Source organism: Sceloporus occidentalis, unplaced genomic scaffold (genome assembly GCF_023333645.1).
Source record: "Sceloporus occidentalis isolate IW3139 unplaced genomic scaffold, rSceOcc1.0.p SCAF_1, whole genome shotgun sequence".
In the NCBI taxonomy this organism is placed as follows: domain Eukaryota; kingdom Metazoa; phylum Chordata; class Lepidosauria; order Squamata; family Phrynosomatidae; genus Sceloporus; species Sceloporus occidentalis.
In genome coordinates this window covers 124,015,195-124,038,168 of record NW_028316981.1, presented here as the reverse complement: position 1 = coordinate 124,038,168, position 22,974 = coordinate 124,015,195, and the positions used below count along the sequence as shown (strand labels likewise).

Below are 22,974 nucleotides of genomic sequence, written 5' to 3'. Positions count from 1 at the left end.
TGGCTGAAGGGTTATGTCTCAGTTAATAAAGTAAATGTGTTTCTGGGCATGGCATCTTTAACAGAAAAGTTTGTACCAGAGGTCTAAATAACAAGGAAAGAATAGGGAGATGTTCCTATGCTAGGGGGAAAAAAGAGCAGTTTGACAGGTTTTAGCAAAGTTTTTATTCAAAACTTACAACATGCACATGTGTAACAGCCATCTCAGGTAAGCCTTGCATAAGTAAACAAAAATATTTTGATCCTTCTAGAGACCACTTGAAAGTTTCTTCCAAAATGATTTTAGAAATTATTTTTTCTTTCACCAGCCTCCACTTTTCTTATGATTTCCATTTTGGTGGCCATACTTATAAATCTAGTTCTTTAAAATGTTGGAGAGAACTGGTGAGACTTGTTTATCTGCTTTCTCTTTTTCTCCATTTTGCTGTTCACACACACTGCTGTTTAGCTTACCTGTTGTAGGCAGGCACACAGGTACAGTAGGACTGGCTAAACTACAATCCCTTTCATTTAACAGCTCAGGTTTTATTGCATTGTTTACTTTAGACCTGCTGCTGCAACCCAACACCCAAAGTCTGGTGATCTTACCTTTTCCCAGCCTGAAAAACAAACATAGGCTTTTGGAGTAAGGTTGTGTATTTTTTTAGCACTACAAAACATTTGCATCGGTCCAAAGTAAGAGCAAGGAGACCTAGTGCAGCATATGTAGTAAGAAAAATAGGATAGAAAAAACTAAGATGATATGATGATGAAACCAGAGGAGTTTTGGATTTTTGACTTTTTTTACTTTTGGGGATTTTGGAACATCTATATTTGCATATACATACATAATGAGATATCTTGGAGATTGGATCCAAGTCTAAATGCAGAATTCATTTATGTTTCATATATACTTTATACACATAGCCTGGAAGTAATTTCATAAATATTTTAAATGATAATAATATAGTATTATTAAACATTACTTTGTTGTTGTTGTTGCTATTGTTTTTGTTTTTGTTGTTTTATGCACTAAACAAAGTTAGTATACATTGAACCATCAGAAATCCAAAGTGTCACTATCTCAGCCACCCAAAACATATAGCCTTGTTGCACTGATGGAGCCAAAAGGCTTAATTCAAATGATTTAGCTCAGAGGACAAACTGTGTGTAGTGTGCAAATATTTGGGGGCTGTGTGTTTGTGTGCATGTGCCAGAAACCAGAGCAGGGCTTGTAGCATGCAAATGTCCTGTGAAATTACCTGAACCATGTCTGTGACTACAATTACAACGACTACTTGACTCCTGCCTTCTTTTACCACTCTGTCTTCACTGCTCTTCTGCAACACCTATTCTACCACCTCATCAATAGAAAAACAAAACTCTTTGACAAAGTTATGTATGGAAGTCACATGGTACATGTGGATACTTGTGTCACAAACACATGCTTTATTAGGAGTCAAGAAAGATGATTTCCTAGTGTAGAATTAGAACTTTATTGTATGTCCTGACACAGATACTACCTTTGTCTGAGTCTTTCCATGAGTCAGACACTAGCACCAAATATGGTAGACTGCTTAATTTAAGCAAAATATAGCAGGGTTTCTTTTTAGGTATGTGATTGTGTCTTTTGTTTTAGTAATGATATACTATTTTTGTTGCACACATTAAATTCTGATTTGCAGAGTAGTGGAACAAAGAATTTACAAGCAATATGTAAAACAATACCTTATTTTGCTCCTGTACAGTCTCTCTTGAAATAAGTGGAGTACTGCACAAGACTAATAGTTAGTGACCAAATTTTTTCAACTACTGTTACCTGTAATGTGACAGTATTTCAACATGCAGGTTGAAATAATAATAATATTTATTTGTATTCCACTTTTTCCCAAAGGAATCAAAGCGGATTCCAATGGTGTAATTTAAAAATCAAACAATTAAAAGAAACCCAACCCTCCCCCCAATCTTAAAAACAGTGATCAACTCATAAAAAGTAATTAAACATCCACATTTAAAACTGTCCAATAGGAATACACTAAAAATTTTGGGCAGAGTAGCGCAAGAGATGAGGGGGGGATGGTCCATGGACTATCTAAAAAGTGTCCTATGATGATTGCCATTCTGTGACAATATTTGAGCTCCAGCTACACTCAGCACTATTGTGCCATTTCCTTGATTTCGCCATCACTCTGGGAATGTGGTACTTAGTGGGCATAGCCTTCAGAAACCCAGTATCCTTCCCAGTTGGAAGCACCATACAGGGTGAATTCAGATAACACCCTCAGAGAAATTAGCGTGCACATACACATATGTGTATGTGTCTTCAAGTCACCTGTTGACCTATGGCAACTCCATGAATTTCATAGGGTTTTCCTAGGGAGAGAATACTCATTTGATTTTGCCAGGTCCTTCCTCTGAAATATAGCCCACAGCACTTAGTATTCATTGCCGGTCTTGCATTCAATTACTTACCAGGGCTGACTCTGCTTAGCTTCCTAAATCAGATGTGATTTGATGTAGGTATACTTGAGGCAAAATAATAACCAATATAATAAATGCATTGAATCCATGCTCATCACTCTTTTTTCATTTGGATTTGCAGTAGCATTCACCCTACCAGTTCTTTTGTATTGCCACTTCCTGTCATTTGGTGTACTCCCAATAATTTCTGTAATTTCGCTTAAAGATCCAATTACCGTTTATACTCAACTATAAGTCGAGAAATTTATTTCCCAAAATGGACTCCAAAATCAAGGATCGACTTATGGAAGGGTCAGTAGGTTACTACAGCTGATAAAGTTCATTAAAAAAGTGCCCACCTTCCTCTGTAGCCAAGTAAACAGTCCCCATTTGAGTCTCGGTGCTGGCAGCCTCTCCTCTCTCCGCGAGTGTGTGTGTGTGTGTGATCCTTCAGCCCTCCCTTGCAGCTGGAGCTAACAAGCAGCTACTGAGGGAAGGGAGAGGGATGCAGAGAGAGGGAGCATGCCCAGGCTTGGACCCCGTTTTGCTAACCATGGGTCTGGAAATGCTGGGGTTAAAGACAAGCCTGGGGTCCTCCTTTTTCCCCCTGCAAGCCATGGGTCTGGAAATGCTGGGGTTAAAGGCAAGCCTGGGGTCCTCCTTTTTCCCTCCAAACCATGGGTCTGGAAATGCTGGGGTTAAAGGCAAAGCTGGGGTCCTCCTTTTTCCTTCCAAGCCGTGGGTCTGGAAATGATGGGGCTAAAGGCAAGCCTGGGGTCCTCCTTTTTCCCCCTCCAAGCCATGGGTCTGGAAATGCTGGGGTTAAAGGCAAGCCTGGGGTCCTCCTTTTTCCCTCCAAACCATGGGTCTGGAAATGCTGGGGTTAAAGGCAAAGCTGGGGTCCTCCTTTTTCCCTCCAAGCCGTGGGTCTGGAAATGATGGGGCTAAAGGCAAGCCTGGGGTCCTCCTTTTTCCCCCTCCAAGCCATGGGTCTGGAAATGATGGGGTTAAAGGCAAGCCTGGGGTCCTCCTTTTTCCCCCTCCAAGCCATGGGTCTGGAAATGCTGGGGTTAAAGGCAAAGCTGGGGTCCTCCTTTTTTTTCCATGGAAGCCATGGGTCTGGAAATGATGAGGTTAAAGGCAAGCCTGGGGTCCTCCTTTTTCCCTCCAAGCCATGGGTCTGGAAATGCTGGGGTTAACGGCAAAGCTGGGGTCCTCCTTTTTTTCCATGGAAGCCATGGGTCTGGAAATGATGGAGTTAAAGGCAAGGCTGGGTTCCTACTTTTCCCCCCTGCAAGCCATGGGTCTGGAAATGGTGGCGTTAAATAATAATGATAATGATAATGATAATAATAATACATCGCTTTTCCAAAAAGATCAAAGCGGTTTACATAGAGTTTAAAACCAATTACAAAAACTTCATAAAATAGATAAAACCAAGAGCACTAAATACAATATACAATCTAAAAACAATCATTCAGTCAATCAATAGGGTGAGGTAGAGAGTCAATGGGATCAGAGTACAAGACTTCATTTTCCAGGGGGGAAGGCTTGACAGAAGAGGAAGGTTTTAAGCCTCTTTTTAAATATTTCCGGGGGGGGGGGGTTGATAAGACAGAGCTCTTCGGGAAGACTATTCCAGATTTGTGGGGCCACTACTGAGAAGGCCATCTGGGAAGTAATAACATATTTAGAAGGTGGAATTTCCAACAAGTTCTTCCCGGTTGTTCTGAGTGTGCGGGGCGGATTATATGGGGAGATGCGGTCCCTCAAGTAACTCGGGCCCAAGCCATGTAAAGGCAAAGCTGGTGTCTTCTTTTTTTTCTGCAAGCCTTGAGTCTGGAAATGCTGATGCAAAGAGGTGTGTGTGTGTGTGTGTATGTATGCACCCAGACTTGTTTCCCCATGCGGATACTGTGACCCTTGACAGAGGTTCAGAGAGAGAGATGTAGAGCGGGAAGTGGTGCTTTGTTTCCCCCTTTAGATCTTTTGTAACATGCCCTCGACTTATCCACGGGTCATATCAAAATCCATGATTTTGGCCTGAAAAACTGCCCTCGACTTATACATGAGGTCAACTTATACATGAGTATATACGGTATGCATAGTATGTTTATCTGTCTTTCTTTTTGTCTCAGTCATTCACTGGTATGCATTTGTTCATTCCAGCTGTTGGCACATCTTTCAGAATGTGTTGGTAGTTCTATATATAATAATAATAATAATAATAATAATAATAATAATAATAATAATAATAATTTGTATACCGCCCTCTGGCAAACCAATCCGGGCGGTTAACAACAGTAAAATGTAAAATATGAGAATTAAAAACCCTTTATCCCTCCCCCCCTTAAGACAGTATTAAATAGTATAACATATTAAAAACACAATATCAAGCATAAAAACAGCAATTAAAACTAAAAACCCTGATATCCCTCTGTTAATCCTCAACCATCACTAAGATGGGGCCACGGGAGGAATGAGGGAATCAGGGAACCTGGGCACCTGGGCTGGGATGGTTAGTCTGGAAAGGCCTGCCGGAAGAGATCCGTCTTGACCGCTTTTTTAAAGCTGTCTAATGATGTTATCTGACGGATCTCATCTGGCAGGTCGTTCCAGATAATATACACAGTTAATATACACAGTTATTATATACAGTTATTATATACTGTTGTTGGCTGCATCCTCACTGCAGAAATAATCTAATTTGACACTACTTTAAATGTCATGGCTCAATGCCATGAAATTCTGAGAATTGTAGTTTTGTGAGATATTTAGCCTTCTCTGTTAGAGAGCTCTGGTGCCACAACAAACTACAATTCCTAGAATTCCACAGCGTTGAGCCATGGCAGTTCAAGTGGGGTCAAACTGGATTATGTCTGCAGCCATTGTTGTTATTTGCTATAGGCTTCCTTAATTCGATTAATCCATCTGTCATGTGACCTCCCTATTTTATTTATATATAATTACAAATACTTAATCTGTAGTGGTGAGTTACCTTAAAAACAGCTTTTCGGCCCATATTGTTCTTCAGGATTTTCCTATTATTTCTCACCCAAAGAACTTATCCAAGCTCTTATATGAAATGGGTGGGGTAGTGATTCGCTAAACTTTCATGGCATTAGTTGGTTGATCTGTTTCTTGAACTTTTCATAGATGCTTTCTATATGAATAAGGAGAGTGTGTCCTCTGCACATGAACAAGCTTCCATACCCTGTAAGCCATGTATTTGGAACCCAGTAATATTTCATAATTATCTGAGTAACCTGTCTTTAGATATAATAGAAAGAGAAAGAACTTGTCCTACTACTGAACAAGTAGCAATGAACACAAAGCTGGGAGGATCTTAAGAAGGCTGCTCAAAATTTCATTGGTGCTTGCCATAACGTATGTTTCTTTAGAGAGAGAGATTTTTTTTGCCCCAGGCCATGATGCTAAATCTATTCCTCTCTGGTGAATCACCTTTTCTTTTGGACAATGTTTTACTATCAAGACTCCCTCCTGCTTCCACAAGATGGGTGGGGAACAGTTAGCCAAAGCCACCAGTGTGGTTGAAGCATGTTTATTTGATCAGCTTCTGCCTTGAGTGTTCACCACAACTGTAAAGACTGTCTCATAGACAGAAAATCTTGATGAAATTCCGACTTGTGAAACAAAATATGAACCCCCGTCTTCTGTTGATAATGGCTGGATGAAAGTGGTCATGTTTAAATAGATGATGTGCAGAGTCATTACTATTTCCATGACTGGTCATACAGTCGGCCCTCTGTATCCACAGATTCAACCATCCACGGCTTTAAAATACTCACAAACAAAAAATTCTAAAAGGGAAAGCTTTATTTAGCCATTTTGTATTAAGGACATAATTTTATTAGACTATTATATGTAATGGGACTTGAGCATCTATGGATATGGTATTCACAGGTGGAATCAAACCCTAGTGGATACTTAGGTTCCACTGTAATAGAAAACACAGCAGTATTCTAAAGCTGATGTTAGTCAACTGTACAATAAGTTCATGTTTTGAAAACTGAATCTATCAACAGTTTCTGTGGCTAAGACATGCAGGTCCCAATGAAGGTACAAAGACATACCCTTACCAAGAGTTAGGTTGTGTATATAATCCTCACTAGTCATACAGTCCAGTTCCCCTTCAACTTATGTCTGTTAGCATTTCATGGTTGTATTTCTTCTCTTCTAAACCTAGCAGTAGTAAAATTGGATTTGTTTCTCTTGTCAAAAGAGCAGGACATTCTGGAAAAGCATCTTTAAAATGGAAATTATTTTAGCCTGAACAGAGATTTGGAGGCTGTCATAAATCACCAGGTTTATGAGGAAGTCAGGGAAGAAAGCCAAGATGCAAATCCTATCCAGTTATAATCATTCATAATTTTCTCTTATATAATCTACCTATGAATAGGGTATGGTACTTGTCACCTTAAATGCATTCAAAACATTCCAGTACATTTTCAAAATGTTGAGATACTTTGACCTCACATGTAATTATTTCTTTTTTTTTCCTTTCAAATACAAAATCTTAATCATGAGAGAAATAAAGAGTAACTGAAAAGTATCCAAAGAACAATGCATTTTTTCATTTTTACAGAGACTGAGATTAAACTGTTAAGAGCAGTGCACTGATTTTTTGTGTTTTGTTTTGGGGAGGAAAGCTCTTCCAGGCACAAACTCTCTGCAGGACTTTACAGAGTGAAGGTTTTAAAAACAGACAGTTAACCAAAGTGACTCCAAGTAAAAATTGAGGTAGAAGGACAAGCTTATTTTAAAAATTAGATTTCTTTATTTATCTATACAGAAAAGTATAGCAGCAGAAACCAATAAAATAGTCTATACTCAGTGCAATCTGTGTCTCAAAATAAAGAGGGAAAAGACAACATAGAAGCTAAAAACCTTTCTCCTAACCTATCTAAGGGGGCTTGAGCTAAGTATGAGGGACTACATAGCTAAAACAGACACATGGATTTTCTCACCCTCCAATATGAAAATGACTGAAGACTGGAGCAGAGAAGCAGGCCTCAGAGAGATAGGGAAGCAGGTCTAAGAGAGAACAGCAGGTTAAAAAGAGTCTCTCTATTTTTCTCTGTATTGTAAGATCTTCTTAACATCAAGGCAGCCTCCTAAAAGTGAAGGGAACACCTTGAGTGGGGCAAAATATAGTCTCCATGTTGTTCTACAAAATATGCAAAGGACAGGTGAACGTGGCCTTCAGGTGCTGATAATGAATCTTCAGTGGCCTGGGCAGGATCAAACAATGGGATTGCATACACAGGACAAAGCCAGTCACTATAGATGTTTACACTCTTTCGAATCCAGATAGGTTTGCTGGAGTTCTCTGCAAGCTGCACAGTACCTCACAATGGGAGATGTATCAGCCTGAGCCACTTCAGCAGGTCTCCATCCATGGAGATAAAGAAGATACAGTAGTTAAGCCCTGCTTGCCTTCATCCAGAAACCATTTCCTTGTCAGAAGGAGGGGAATTTGGAGTTCAAATTCCAGTTCCACTTTTAGAATAAGGCTTGACTTTCTAAGAAAGACAGGGTTTAGACCACCAGACCTAGCTATCTAGTATGCTTTCTTGACAATTTGTGGCAACAGACGACTTTTCTGTCAAATTCTAATATTCATATTTATTGAGCATACCTCATAATAAAACATCTCCTTTGCTTCCCCCAGCTTGTAGTGTTTCCTCTAACCAAAGAGGTAAATAATCAGTAAGAATTTATGTCCCACGTGTTTTCAAAATGCTTCACATGTGTTATCACAGTCATCTTAAGGACTCTGAAAGGAAAGGCCAATGCTCTTATCCTCCATACAGGATATATTTTTGGGAAATGGGGAGACTAGCAAGATCATGTCTTGTTGATGAGCATCCTGAGAATTCATTACTAAAGTGAAATTATTTTCAAGGCTTTCTGGCTTACAGAGATTGGGTTGCCAGTCTTTGGAATGTCAGAGCAATGGAAATTGGTCAGAGAAAGAAAGAGAAATGGGTCAGAAATCAAAGAGGTTGTGATTAGGTCACCCTCAGTTAATGCATTGAGATACCACTTTAAGAAGACAGTGTGCATTTCTGGCAGCTGGAGTAGAGAAGCAGCAAGATACAAGTGCAGTGTAATGATGCACACATATTCCATAATAAGATTATATGACTAGATTGAAAATGTTTATTTTCAAATCATATAATCTCATTATGGCTGTTAACAATAAAGGGGAATAAAATGAACCCATATGCATTACCATTATTTTTTTATGGAGATGCTGACTCAGCTTTTTGCAACTAAGTAATCTGAGTTCAAACTGGCATCAGTTTTAGCAGATGTGAGCAAATTGTGTCTGGCTGGGCTTAGTAGCCAGCCATTATTCCTTTGAGCCAGCTGCACAATCTAGTCCTGCCCTGATACTGCTGTTTTCTTGAGAATGGAATGAGATGGGTTTAAAAGTATATGCAGAACTATTTTAATAAATGCACAGAACTACATTAGCAAATGGAAAGCTATTTTGTAATGTTAATTTTTTGTTTTAGTAAAACAGACTTTTAGACTCAATATATATATAGTTTAGCAAAGTTTATATAATTGATATAATTTCAGTATATGCTGAAAGCCACGCAGGGAGGAAGGGGCGACGCGTTCAATAGGGACTAACAGGCCACATGTCCATGGCGAGCGTGCGCCACCGCGTGCATGAGCCCCATTCATTTAAATGGGGCTCGAGCATACATGGAATTTGCTTTATGCGGGGGAGCCCAGAATGGATCCCCACGTAAAGCAAGGGCGCATATGCTGAAAGCCGCATAAAGCGTGCCCACATATGATGCGGGTGCACTGTACATTATGTGAATTTTTAAAAATAAGTTTATTTTTAAATGGTGGTTAAGAAATCAACCACAGTGGATCAGGAAATATCACAAAAAAGTGGATCACTCATGTCACAAAAAAAGGAAGGCAAAATATTAATGGCAATCCTAACATTCTTTATGGTTTAAGCCATGCTGTTTTTCAAACACATGGGCAAATAAACAGACAAAATTCTGAATCATAAAGCTACATATTTTCTAATAGAAATGATGTCTGAGGTTTGTGGAAAGAAAACCAACTGTCCTCAACCTAGAATGGAACTACTGGTTTATTTTTCTACTACCATCTTAACTTCATCCAGTATTGTCCCTCTGCCAGCAGAACAGAGACCACTGGTCGGACACATGGTCTTCCTGCTGCATCCCCCACATGTACCAAAAATCTTCTCCAGAGGGCGAGTAACCTCTGGATCAGTTGAGTGGGATACTCAGAGCCAGTGGGGAAGAGAGATAGAGGAAGTCTGGTTGTACAAGCAGAAGTCTGTGTATGTGATGTTGGATATTTTAAAATGTTTTCATTTTCCATGCCTTTAGAATGTGTACAAGAGATTTAAAGTCTAGAAATCAACTGTTTTTGAGAAATACTAGCTTTTGATAATACAGAAACAACTGCGATTCACTCTGTAATATTAGTTATTCTTAATAAAGAGGTCCCCAGTTGTGTACTATTAAGATGGTGCTTCAAAGGAAAGTATTAGTCTCTAGCCTAAAATCCAGTAAATCAAAAGGGCCAGAACAGAACTTCACACCGCCCCTTTGAATGCTCAATCAGGGCCGCAGCAACTGCATGCTGTGGCCTCAATCTGGCTATTTGCCAGCTCAAAAAGGGGCAGCAAAATGACACTCCTTTTTGAGCCGGCAAAAGGGCACCTGTTCTGCCACTGCTGGAGCTTCGCAGCATTTGGGAGGCGTGCAGCACCTAAACACCACGCTGCTGGAGTACCATGAAGCCAGCCCACATGTGGACAGGCGGGTGGCTTTGGGCAACGTTGGGGCATGTGTCTTGTGTACACCACACCTCCATGCTGCCTGCAAGGTTGCTTTTAGTGCCGGTCTGTACCAGACCAAAGTTTCTTTTCAAGCAGTGAAAAACATCTACATATTACAGCAGTAGAGACAAATTTGAAAATGTATTGGCAGTTTTGCAAGAGATGTATTTTAAAATTCACATGTCTATATTGCCCTTTTTGAATGAAAGTAAGATTTTAAAATATTTTAAACAAATACTATAATTTTTTTTCCTATTTTTCACAGCTACCAGTGTTTACACTTCTGCATTTTTACAGGTGGCTTTTTCCCCCAACACTTCACAAAGTATGCAAAGTGCCAAAGTTTGTACCACCACCACCACCCCGCAAACTATACAAATAAGCATTTTTATAACTTGTCTCTTTGGTGGAAAAAAGTTCCAATTGAAATTTAATTATTTTAATCCCACAGTCATCTGAATTTGCAATGTTCTGCTAAAATATGTTATCGTAATCGATCTGTATATTCTGTGATTGGATCCAACACATTTTTATAATGGGAATTAAGTCAGTTATGGTTAATTTAATTCCCATTTATTTGACTATGTTCACTCTTTAGTATTAGTAAGTCTGGATCCAACACCATGGCTGAGATCATATTGAACACCAGCAGATCAAAGGGCCGCAGTGACAAACTAAGACGGGATCACCCACTGCTTGCCCTTACACAATGGTGATCACCTCTGGGAAAACATGACATCTGCTTGAGCACCGAGGTCTGCTTGCCTCAGTACGTGATGAGCATATTTGTAACACAATGGGATACCTGGCCCAGTTTGTAGCTTTCTGTAGCAATCTCTCTTATTCATCTCTTATTTTTCATTAGATCCTTCAGATAGGCAAACAATTATAAATAATGAGGTTAATATTTTAAAGAAAAAAAATAACAGCTGTAACTACTGTTGACACCTATAGCCCAATTTCTTCTCACCCTGGTATTCTTGTAAAATAGCAGCTACTGTAGCTCCCAACTTCTGAAATGTGAACTAGAGACTAGAACACAGCAACTTCATGCAAATGCATCCAATTCCAAACCACCCAGTTTACTAAAAGCGACAATTGGAGGTCTTTGCCATAATATGCTTTATCAATTAAGGGGATTTACTCTGGGTAGGTGGTGGTGGCAGAGCAGATAACAGCCTTGCAAATGTAGCAGACATTAGCGACCCACAATGGCCTGGAGCCATTGGTATTACTGCTCCCAAGAATGTTTATCTCAAGAGACTGTTTAGTTTATCTCAGATGCCCCACTTCTGCCTTCTGTTTTACTGAAAGACATCTTGTCCTGATTTTCATTCATTTTCTGAAAATTTAAATAATTCCTGGGGCTATGGAATTTATAGACAGCCTGTGTATGGTACCAATGGCAATCATGCAGAGGCTTATTTTCAAATTGCCTTGACTTTGTAATTCAAATTGGGTTGCAAGGTAGACATTAATTATGTCCGCCAACATCTATTTACAACCATGGATTTTAAACTGGGCAGTTCTTATCAGCTAGTGACATTTGGCAGATGGATGGGTTTAGCAACAAAACAGCTCAGGGAGAGGAAAAGGACAATTGCATATGGCCTTCCTCATTTGTATGGTCCTTGTCTGACCAGAAGGAGGGTAGTAAAGAGAAGACCTCACTTTGTTCAGAATCAATGACACTGAACTTTGTTGTCCTTCAAATGATTTTTTTTATATTAACTAGATTAACTTTGAATAGCCTAAAGGCAAAATGTGTAACTGAGTGGTTTCAAAGAAGAGGGGAAATCCTCTTTGCCTGCAAAGAAATTTTGCCAACTATGGAGAAATGTGTAGAGGTTTTGAGCCATAATGGACCCTGAGACTTTTCTTCCTCTTCAAGAAGATGATGACCCAAGAAGCCTCTTACTCCGTTTGGAATAATGGCAAAGATATCACTGGTGCACTAGTATAGGGCACACAAAGGCAGATGACCATGCTGCTTCATATAATAAATATGGAGGCAGATGGGCAGTGCTAGTAGGCATCTGTTTTAAATTTAATAAGACAAAAGTCAGTCGATTATTTTCCCTGTTCCCCACCCTGCTTTCTCTTCAAACACAAAAGCAATGGTCTTTCTGCCACTGGGGCATTTGAGGGCCTGATGCAATCACACTCAAAGCTCAGTCAATAAATGCATTGTCATCTACACTACACAGCTGTGTTAAGTTCCTAGTGCTTTCAGCTTCTAAAGAAAGAATATTCAACTCCCCATATGGGACAGCTGCTCCAGTTTGTCCCATTGCCTAAACTGGTATCACAAATTACCCAGTAGAGGGCACTAGAGTAGTAGCAAGAAAGGTAGGTAGACTTGCAGTGGTGGTGATAAGAAATCCATTAAATTCACAATTCAGTTGCAAACTCAACAAATACTTCCTGAACCTGCACATAATTAGACTTCAAAATCCACTTGTATCTAAAATAGTTTGCAAATACAGACAAAGTGAAAAACTGTTTATGAAAATGCATACTGTACAAAAGGTATATTTTCAAATATTCACAAAAAATACAATGTTAAGTACAAAAGGAATTGAAAATGTATAGATTTGGGAAATATGCACAAAAATACATACATTTCTAAAATGAATTTATCATGAAATAAATGTGAAAGAGAGATTTAAGTTCCTTCTCTGTGTCGTAGATATTTCTCAATTCCAGTGCAGAAATGAAAGAGAACAAACTGAACAGTGGGAAAATGAGGGCCTGAGTAAAATTAAGCTTGATAGATTCACCCATCCCCTAACTGTAGAGATGTAGAGAGCTGAAATTAACTCCAGTTGTGTTAGTCAAAAATATATTGCACTGTCTACTGCTTTCAAATAATTTCAATTCTAATTGTGATAAAATGATACTTTCTCTTTTGGCCATGTTGAAAATTTTGGCTCAGGCTCAGGTTTTGCCTGTCTTAACCGTATTCTCTCCTGATTTCTAGTTATCTTTTGTCCCTATCACCTCCAAAGAGGCCTCTGCCAGCTAAACTATCCATCTAATCCTACTCCTGGATTCCACATGAACCCCTTGACCTTGTCACCCACATTCACATTGTTTCCCTCCCCACTACAGCTCATACCCTTCACTCTGTCATCTTCATTCTTACCCATCTGAAGTCCTTCTCCTCTTTGAAAGGACTGTGCCCTGCCTCCCTCATTGCCCCATGCCAGAAAGTGTTTCTAGAACATTTGTGTCATGTTGCTTTTTACTTCTTCCAAATTCCTGCCCAAAAGGCTTCTTTTCCATGAGATTTTTGACACATCATCTTTGATTTCTTCCCTTACTGAAACTCCCAGAGCATATGTCACTGAACTGAATGCAGATTCCTGCCCTGTTTAACTTTGCTGCTACCTTCCTTCTCTCTGTTTATTGCCTGTCATCAGTCCTTTTAGCTTCTCAAACAGGGACCCTACTTTGGAACAGACCATACTTAATAATGGTGTTATATAATGAATACTTGGTTATTCAAAATGCTACACATAAATCTGGATTTAAACCACTGCTTATTTGAAACAGCATCGGATGAAGTAGACTTAAGACTGCTAAAGCTTAGGCTACCAATTTCTTTCTCTCAGTCTCAAAGATGCTAGAGGATCCCTTTACATGTTTGAAATTTAAGTGACTAGATCAGGATGCAGTTCATAGATTTCATATTCTCAGCTATGCTTTGACAGCATAGGACTTTCAATATCATTTTCAATAATAATAGACACAATTACTACAAAAGGCACCAGCAGTATATGGCTTTTGTGTAGGAGATAATTTACATAGCCCAGAGGGACTCATTTACCACCAGTGCATGTCAAGGTTTAAAAAAAGAAGCTAATCTTGGGCTAGGAGGAATACAAAAGTGGAAGGGATGGCAAAGTAATGTGTAGGAAGCATCTCATCTGCACACCAGGGATGGGAAAGAAGCAGTCCTCCAGGTATTGTTGGACTGTAGCTCTCAGCATTCCTCATCAGGTATACTGGCTAGGGCTAATGGGAGTTGCCATCCAACCACCCTCAGAAGGCTGAGCAATTTCCACGGTGATGAGGAATCTCTAAAGAGTTACACAGTGCTCTGTATTTCACCACATGTCTAGCCCCTTACTATGAGCCCTTCCTATGTCCCCTTATACTTTTACTCACCCATTGTGCACAAGATGGGTTCGCTTAAATAACATTTCTACTGTATATACTCATGTATAAGTCTAGAAACTTTAGTCAAAAAATTTACCCCAAAAACCTAGATCGACTTATCCACAGGTCAATGTAAATACTGTACTTTAACTCTTATTAAAAAGGGAACCATCCCCTGGTTAAAGACAAGAGTATAATCTGTCCTGGAAGCACAGACCTCCCTCTACTATCTCTCCCATCCAGCCTTTAATGTGAGCCAAAACAGTTATGCCTGCCATTATATTGTAGGTTCTTTGGCATTGTTTTCCTTTGCTTCATCATTTAGATCCTTTGTTGCATGACATTAAGTCTTAACCTTGACTTATCCAAGAGTCATATCAATATCTATAATTTTGCCCCCAAAACCTGCCCTCGACTTATACATGAAGTCGACTTATAGTCAAGTATATACGGTAATTCTCTAGTTCATATATTTCCAGGGAAAATCATTGGCTATTACAACAAATAAAATAATACATCAAAAGTTAAGATCCAGTTTTGAAAAAACCAAGTTGTTGGAAAATACAGTGGATCCTTGGTATCTGCTGGGGTTTGGTTCCAGGATCCCCATGGATACCAAAATCTATGGATGTTCAACTCTCATTAAATACACTGGCATAGAAAAATGGTATCCCTTATATAAACTTGCAAAATCAAAGTTTGCTTTTTGGGAATTATAAAGTTTTTTAATATTTTCAAGCTGTGGATGCTTGGATCATTGGATAAAGAATCTGTGGATATGGAAGGCTGACTGTACTTATTAAAGCGGAAGATGGGGATTGGTTCCATCAAGAAAGCCATGGTCCTGAATTTCCAAGACCTGAGCAGAGCAGCTAATAACTAGAGATTCTGGAGGTGTCTCATTCATAGGGTCACCTTAAGTCAAAGTTGTCTTGCAAATAGCAGCAAGGTTTGGATATGTCTGTACTGCATTCAGATATCAAGTGGTACTAACGAGCACTTAATACAACTGATGTTTTTAATGGTTTCTATTTCTGTTGTAAAAAATAATAATTTTAATTTATTTGTTAAAATCAGTTTTTATCATCCCCCTTCATTTGTCCCATAACAAAATTTAAGTAGTATGGAGTCAGCCAAAATATATTCTGACCATTGTAATGTTTGGTCTTTTGTCTTTTAAGGGAGCATAGTAGCTGAGATTTTCCAACCATATAATTCAGAGATTTTAACATATATCTCTACTCATTATAGTTAAAGTTTCTTAAATTCAGTGTAGGCAGGTAATGTATTTTTGCTGGATCAAGTTTTGCTGATGAACACATTCAGATGATGGGAACATAATTCTTTAAGCAATGATAAGGTTCAGTTATACCTCATCTCTTTTTTCTGGATTGAGCATGGAATAGTTATATCTACATAACTGCCAGTAGTGTTTATCCAAAGGCAAGTGGATGCAGCTGGATTTACTCTTGTTTTCTAGCTCTAATCTCCCTCATCTGGACTAAGAGGGAGTAATTTGTTTTAGCATCTTTTTCGCTAAGCAGGGCTGGTTAGTTACCATACCAAGATGTAAGAAAACAACCACACATAGTTCTAAGTACACACCATTAACTTTTAAATGTAGATTTCAAAAATCTTTTCAACGTCTTACATAAATTAAATGTTTAATTTGTTTCAGAGAGAGAGAAAGAACAATCTGATGCTTCTTTGCCCCTACCTCCTCATAGTGTGTCAGTCAGCTACCAGAATCTGGAAATAATTTAAAATTCCTTCATATTATTTCAAGGCAGAAGAATTACCAAAATTGTGCTTTAAGCAAAACAGCATTCTTGGGTTGCCAAGGCAGTAAACAATGGCTTTAGGAAATGCAGTAAGACTTCAACATCTGTTTTGGAGCTGATATTTTAACCATTCTGTGTTTATTTTACATGCCTAGTTGGCCATCTCTGTCATACATATATGAAGCCAAACCCCAAGACAATGAAAGAGGCAGCAAGTCTGTTTGGAGCTCCAGCCTGCTTTCTGTGCTCAGTTTTTTAACATAAAGTGCCTTGGGCTGAAGTCTTAATTTGTGAATGATAACACAATTGACCAAATATGCTACCATTACAAGACTTTTTGCATCTGTTCAGGGCAGACATGAGTGGGAAATAATTTCATTGTGCTTCTAGAGTATATGCCAACCCATAATCTCTGGTCTTCTCAGGTATAGTGTCTACCTTTCTGAAAGCTTCATACTAAGGAAGTGCTTCAGCCAGAGGAGCAGAGATTTATACTATTGCTACTGAAGCATCATCATAAACTTGGCAGGGGAACAGAGGCATCCAGCTTCAGTTTCCACTGAATTCCTGAAACTTCCTTGTATTTCTAAGGGGAAAAAAGGAGGTTACTACTATAAATATATGCCAGAGAAGGTGTGGTGGGTCACTCTGTATTCCTGCAAGGACTGCTAACTGCCCCTTTGAGTGATGAGAGGAGGAGCAATGACAACTGCTATGCCAGTGCTGGGACTAGTATTTGTCTCAACATCACTACAAGATTGCCTTCTCGTTCATGTTAACCAGCTCAGTGAGAAAATTAGAAAACAGAAGGATTAAGTTTCTCTAGAAAGAAAGATATAAGCTTGCAACGCCCGAAATTTAGCCATTCTTGTTGCCCTCTGGTAAGTCTCCAGTGTCTCCTAGAAAATACTTAGAACAAGATGTTGTGAGGTATTATTGTAACAGGACTTGAATGCCTTCACTGTGGCACATTGTGTCTAATCTTGAAAACCAAGCAGGATCGAGCATTGTTATTGCTTGGACAGGAATACCAAGTGCTATAAGCTATATTTCAGAGGAAGTCAATGGCAAATCCCCCTCTGAGTATTCCTTTTCTAAGAAAACCCTATGAAATTCATGGGGTTGCCATAAGCCAACAGGCAACTGGAAGGCACATATACACACACATTATTTTAATCCAGCATCCATTGTCTCAGAGCAAAACAACTACTGGATGAGTTTCTGTTTCACCTTTTTTTAAAAAAACAACCACAAATATGTAATAAATAACAGATTTTGTGAGCAGTGTTACAGTATCTTACACTCTTGTTGTTCCCAATGTTCATCCTTCTATTTACAAAGCAAACTCTGATATACTGTATTTTTACAGTAACAAATCACAATACCAATGTAGCAAAATCATTTTAGAAACTGGATTTTTGAAAAGTAGGAAAGCTTCTGAGTCTTCCATTGTCCTTTAAGACTCCCTACTAAAAGAGGATAATGTTTTCTGAAATGACAAATCAGTGTCTGTGCTGCATTTTAGTGATGTAGTCTTGTAGGTTAAGACTTTGAAAAGTATGTCTTATGAGCTGCAATTATGAAGAAATGTTGCATAATTATCTTGGCAATTATACCTCTTAAACCTTTGGCCTCTTATTGTGGTTCCCCTTTCCTCTTTAATTCTTGCTTTTGCATCAACATTTAGGAGGTGTTCAGGGATAGATAACACTGATAAAATAAACCTTGAATGTTAAAGGACTGAGTTAGTTATTACTCTGTAGCTTCAGATCTCTGACCAATATCCACAGGACAATAGTGGGTCCTGTTACTCTTTTTGAATGATAAGACATGTGACCCTACAGGATTGAATTGTTAATTGCCAAGTAACACCAGTAGACACTTTCATCCTTCTATAGATCTAAATTGTGAGCATCCATTCCTTTTTCTCCATCATATATGTCTCCTGTGTGCAGAGTAAATTTTGAACTGACCTAATCGTAGTCAGTTTGGACCACATAAGAAAAAACTATCAAAATAAGGAAACCCAAAGAACAGATTTGGATGGAAAAATCAAAGAAAGAGATGCAGCTGAACACTTCCTAGTGCAGTTGGGAAAGTGCTTTTTTGTATTAAATAGCTTAAGGGCTTGTTTATTCCTCTGTTAAATAATGATATAAGTAATTACAGTTATTCATTGTCTTCCTTTGTGAAGTAGGATCGATAATGATTGTTTAAAAAGCCAGAGTTAGTTGTTCCTGTCTAGGATCTTGCCTCAGAGCAATCATCCTTTTCTTGGCTCAGGTAACAGTAGTTTCTTCCTTTCTGCGGTGATAACGTGTTGTAAGTGGGATTACTGAAATTCCATCTACAAAGCACATTTCCAAAAATGGACTAAATCCAAAGAGACCAGAAAGGGAGTGAAGAAATATCCCTGCAGCAGCAACTGGGTGAGCCACATACACTTTTTCAGATCTCAGCCATCTGCCTACAGATTTTCTATTTGCAAAACTAAATGCTACAAGTGTAACATGGCTTTTAAACAAAAATCAGAGATGAAATGCATCAGCATCTGTCACCAGATTTGACAATCTGTATAGTACAACAGCCTGACATTTAGTAACTCCCATGTCTAAATCTAGAGCAGGTACTCACAGTTCATGTGGAGAACCAAGTAAATTGCTCCTCGTAGCTCCATCAAGTATACCTTTCACTGCCTTGGGGTATGCTTGATTATATTAATGAGATTTATGCACCTGCAAGTGATTTACTGGCCGTACAAATGAACAAACAGTAATCTCAGCCAAGTTATCCAAATTTCCATTTACATGGTCCTAGCAGAAACTCTAATGCCTTAATTTCTTTTCTTTTGCAGGAGCATTGCTGCTGGGAGGGATTCTCTACTCCTGGCAGTTCCCTCATTTCAATGCACTGAGCTGGGGCCTCCGTGAAGATTACTCCCGAGGAGGCTACTGCATGATGTCTGTCACTCATCCAGCAATGTGCAGGCGAGTGGCTCTGCGTCACTGTTTGGCCTTAATTGGACTCTCATCCCTGGCTCCCATCTTAGATGTCACCACATGGACCTTTCCCATCATCTCTCTTCCGATCAACCTCTACATTTCCTATCTTGGCTTTCGTTTCTACAAAGATGCTGATCGTGGCAGCTCCCGGAAGTTGTTTTTTTGTAGCCTCTGGCACTTACCAATGCTTCTTTTGCTCATGCTCACATGCAAGAAAACTTGGTATGAAAAGGATGACAAAAAAGAATCCATTAGCTGAGAACATATTATGCTGAAGAAGTAATGTTGTCTTTGTGGTAACTGGTTTCAGAAGCCCCATTTCAGAATGATGCATTTCAGTTACGTAAAGGGATGAAGTTGATCTGTTCAGAGAGTGTTTTAGGTCCAATGAACACACATTATGATTGTTTTCAAATTAAATGCTTATTTGGGGAGACAAATATGGCTCAGTCAATTTGATTTTTGTGATGTGATATCCTTATAATAGGTTGGATCCAGCTGCAGGCTTCCCCGTCCGCTTCTCCGCTTCACAGTGGGATGAAGAGACCCAGCTGAATGAAATGAGTGGTGTTACGGGAGGCAAAGAACATCCTTGCAAGTGAGATAGAGGCACCTTCTGTGAGCAAGAGTGCTTTCATCCATGTAGTAAGTGGCCAAATCTGCCACAGCTGATCATCACTGATTGATAACTCCTAGTTCCAGCCACTACAACCTGATACCAGAATTTTCTATTCAGAGCAATGACAGTCATACGAGAACTGTTGTAAAAACACTCTAGTCCTTATACGCTTAATGCCATTAACTCTTACTTGGGAAAATGTAATACTGTGTGGCTGGAAGAAAGCTTTCTCCGCATCAGTGTAAAGAGAAAGGATGCTACCAATGGAGGTTCTGTTCAGCCCAGATTGCACATCACCACAGAACAATGCAGTGCTTCCCTGCCATGTTCACATCCATAATCTATTAAGCCTCTCCTCAGTCCCACTTGGATCTAGAACAGTGGGCTCCTAAAAAAGGAAAAAAAATAGTACTTGGTTCAGACAGGCTTTGGAGTGCAGCCTAACGCAAACCTCTTCCTTTACCTGTGAACAGATGTGCACAGCTGGGGGAGCAGGCAGAGACAAGAGGGAAAATAAAAATGCAGGAGGAGAAAATGGAGCCAAACAGTGGATCTGGCAACGAAAAGCACACTGAATCAATGACCAAACAACTAAATAAACAGAAGTATGTTCACATTATGTTGCAATCTAGTTTATGGCTTCAAAATGCTACATTATTAGTATCTGTAGTTTATAGTACCCTTTTTACTGGTTTCAGTGTTTCCAACCCTGCTTATATATGTTTTAAAAGAAAATGTTAATAATTGGAACCTCTAAAATTGGTGTGTGATAGCAGGGAATTCCTACTGAAGGGTCCCAACAGACTTTGGGAATAGAGACTACTGTTCACCAACCCATAGAAGTGATAGCAAAAAGAAGCTTACTTAGCAAGATTTCACATAGAGCTACATTTTCTCTAGGTTAATTGTCTATGGCTATTATATAAATTGATGGGAGTTAAACCATGACTAATTTTTCACAGTGATTTCATCAGGGCCCATTGTTCTAGATCTAAGCAATAGCATAAGGTCACCCAAAGAAGAGAGATGGAGATGAATAGTGGTTATGATAATGAGCTGTCAAATCTTGCTTCTGCCAAAGAGTCACTAGGGGGCAAAGCCCTCTTCATCTGCACAAATAACAGGGTTCTAGGAAAGCAGAGTAGGCAAAATGCAGTCCTTCAGATGTAGCAGTGCTACTCCCTGCATTCATCCCCATTGACTCTGCTGACTAGGGGTGAGGGGGAGCTGTAGTCCAATAACATCTGGAGGGCCACATATTCCTCAACCCTGTTGAAAACTGCAGAAGAACTACATGTGAAGTCTATTCCACATTCTAAAAGAGAAGTGGGCAACCTGGTGCTGTTGATCTTCAGTTCCATCAATCCTAGCCAGCCCAGCTGCACAAATATTAAAAATGCATGATGAATGTTATAGTTCAGCAATATCTGGAAGGCCAGAGGATTTTCCTCCTTGGTCTAAAGCAGAGATGGGTAATCTTTTACATTCCCCCCTCCATGTTTTGGCTCACAGTTCCCGTCAATCCATCCCAGTGTGATCAATAGTAAAAAAATATGGGATGTTCTCATTTCAAAACATCTGGACGAGGGGTGCAAAGTCTCACCACCACTGAGCTGAAAGTTAAACACATGGAATGTACTAATTTAGGAAAGGCATTGTGTTCATGTGTCTGTAGGAAATCAAATTTGCCTGTGTTATTTATGTCACCCTCACTGATCATGCAGGTTTTTCTCAAATCACATTACTTAGGCTCCATTTCATTCGTGATCCTGAAGCTAAAGGAAGGACATCACAACCTGAACTTTAACCACCCCTTTAGCTTGTATATAAGAACACTACCAACGAACACTAATGGAAGCTCAGAGCAACATATCAGTAAGGCTATAATTCTGGTATTCAAGCTAGAACTGAATCATTTTCTTCTACTAAATCAATAATTACCCACCAGTGGTGATGACAAAGAATCTCCTATGGACTGTTTAGCAGCTGAGTCCAGATCTACAGTAAAATATTTCTAAATATAAAAATAGAGTTCCCTTGTGTTTTGTGGAAGGTTAATCTCTGAATGTGCCAGAGGCTAATCCTGAAAAGTTTGAGAGACTATTAAGGCAAAAAAGTCTGCATAGTAAGAGAGGCTGCTCATTAATAAAGAATGGAGAACAGAAATTGATGGGTGCCTGTCAAATGCAAATAGTTTCTCTTCCCCTTCACCCTTCTCTGTTCATGTTCTCCAGTATGAGAGAACATTTCTTGCTTCCAGTTTCAGTTCTAAACCTAATGAGCCAAAGCAAACTAATGTATCCACCTGTGCCTGATGCCAAAAAAACTTTTCTTGCCTTAACTATTGTATTATGATGCTGACATGTGTCTTTCTGATCATATATATTCATATGATCAAGGTTTTGGGATGCAGAGCAAATATAAAATACCATGGCAGGTAAAAGCCTCAGGTCTATTTTAAAGTCTCCCTGTCTTGCATTTCCTCCCTTTTTTTGATCTTAAAATGGTGACTTTTAACAGGGTTATTTTTTATTATTGTACATTGTATGACAATTATCATCATACTCTTTGTCATATGGTGTCCCTGGATCTCTGGGGATTAAGAGCAGTTTTTAAATATAATAAATAAGCAGTATGTACATAAAATATTATAAAAATACATTTATATACAAATAAATCTCATTCTTCCTCACTTTTAAATAATAGCAGCTACTTGTTTTGTGATTTTTCTGGATCTGTGTCTTACAGTGAAGTGTCTTACAATCTGTCTACAAACCAAATCTTCATGTCAGACAACAACAGTAGATCCAAATAGGTAGTTCAGATCACAACTGAGGCCTTAATTCAGAGTTGCCTGTGCCTACTTTCATACAGCCATGATCAAGAACTGAGAAGCCAACAAAACATTCAGCCTATAGAGGATTATACACATGTTCCGCTTCCAAACTTGGTCAAGTTCAAAGAGTTTCTACAGGCCATCTGAGATTTTTTTAGTAATCTGCTGTCAGTTTGTTCAGCATATGAGATGATGGAAAAGCAATCTTCTTTTTGGCAACCCTTTTCTCATGGTCTAGATGATCTGGGCTGTCAGGGAAAGCAGCCAATGGAC

At 39.1% G+C, this 22,974-nt stretch overlaps 1 protein-coding gene across 6 annotated transcripts in view; it reads left to right on the top strand.

The window, feature by feature from the left end:
* Positions 1-22,535, top strand: part of LOC149322085 (protoheme IX farnesyltransferase, mitochondrial-like) — a 157,300-nt gene extending 134,765 nt beyond the window's left edge. For 4 of the 6 annotated variants that reach the window (XM_089534274.1, XM_089534256.1, XM_089534283.1 and 1 more), the window contains exon 7: positions 19,099-22,535. In XM_089534274.1, the coding sequence (XP_089390400.1) occupies positions 19,099-19,505 (407 nt within the window). In that variant the 3' untranslated portion in view covers positions 19,506-22,535. The remainder of the gene's footprint in view (positions 1-19,098) is intronic. The other 2 variants (XR_016282070.1, XR_016282069.1) reach the window with 2 other exon arrangements.
* The last annotated feature ends 439 nt before the right edge of the window (positions 22,536-22,974 follow it).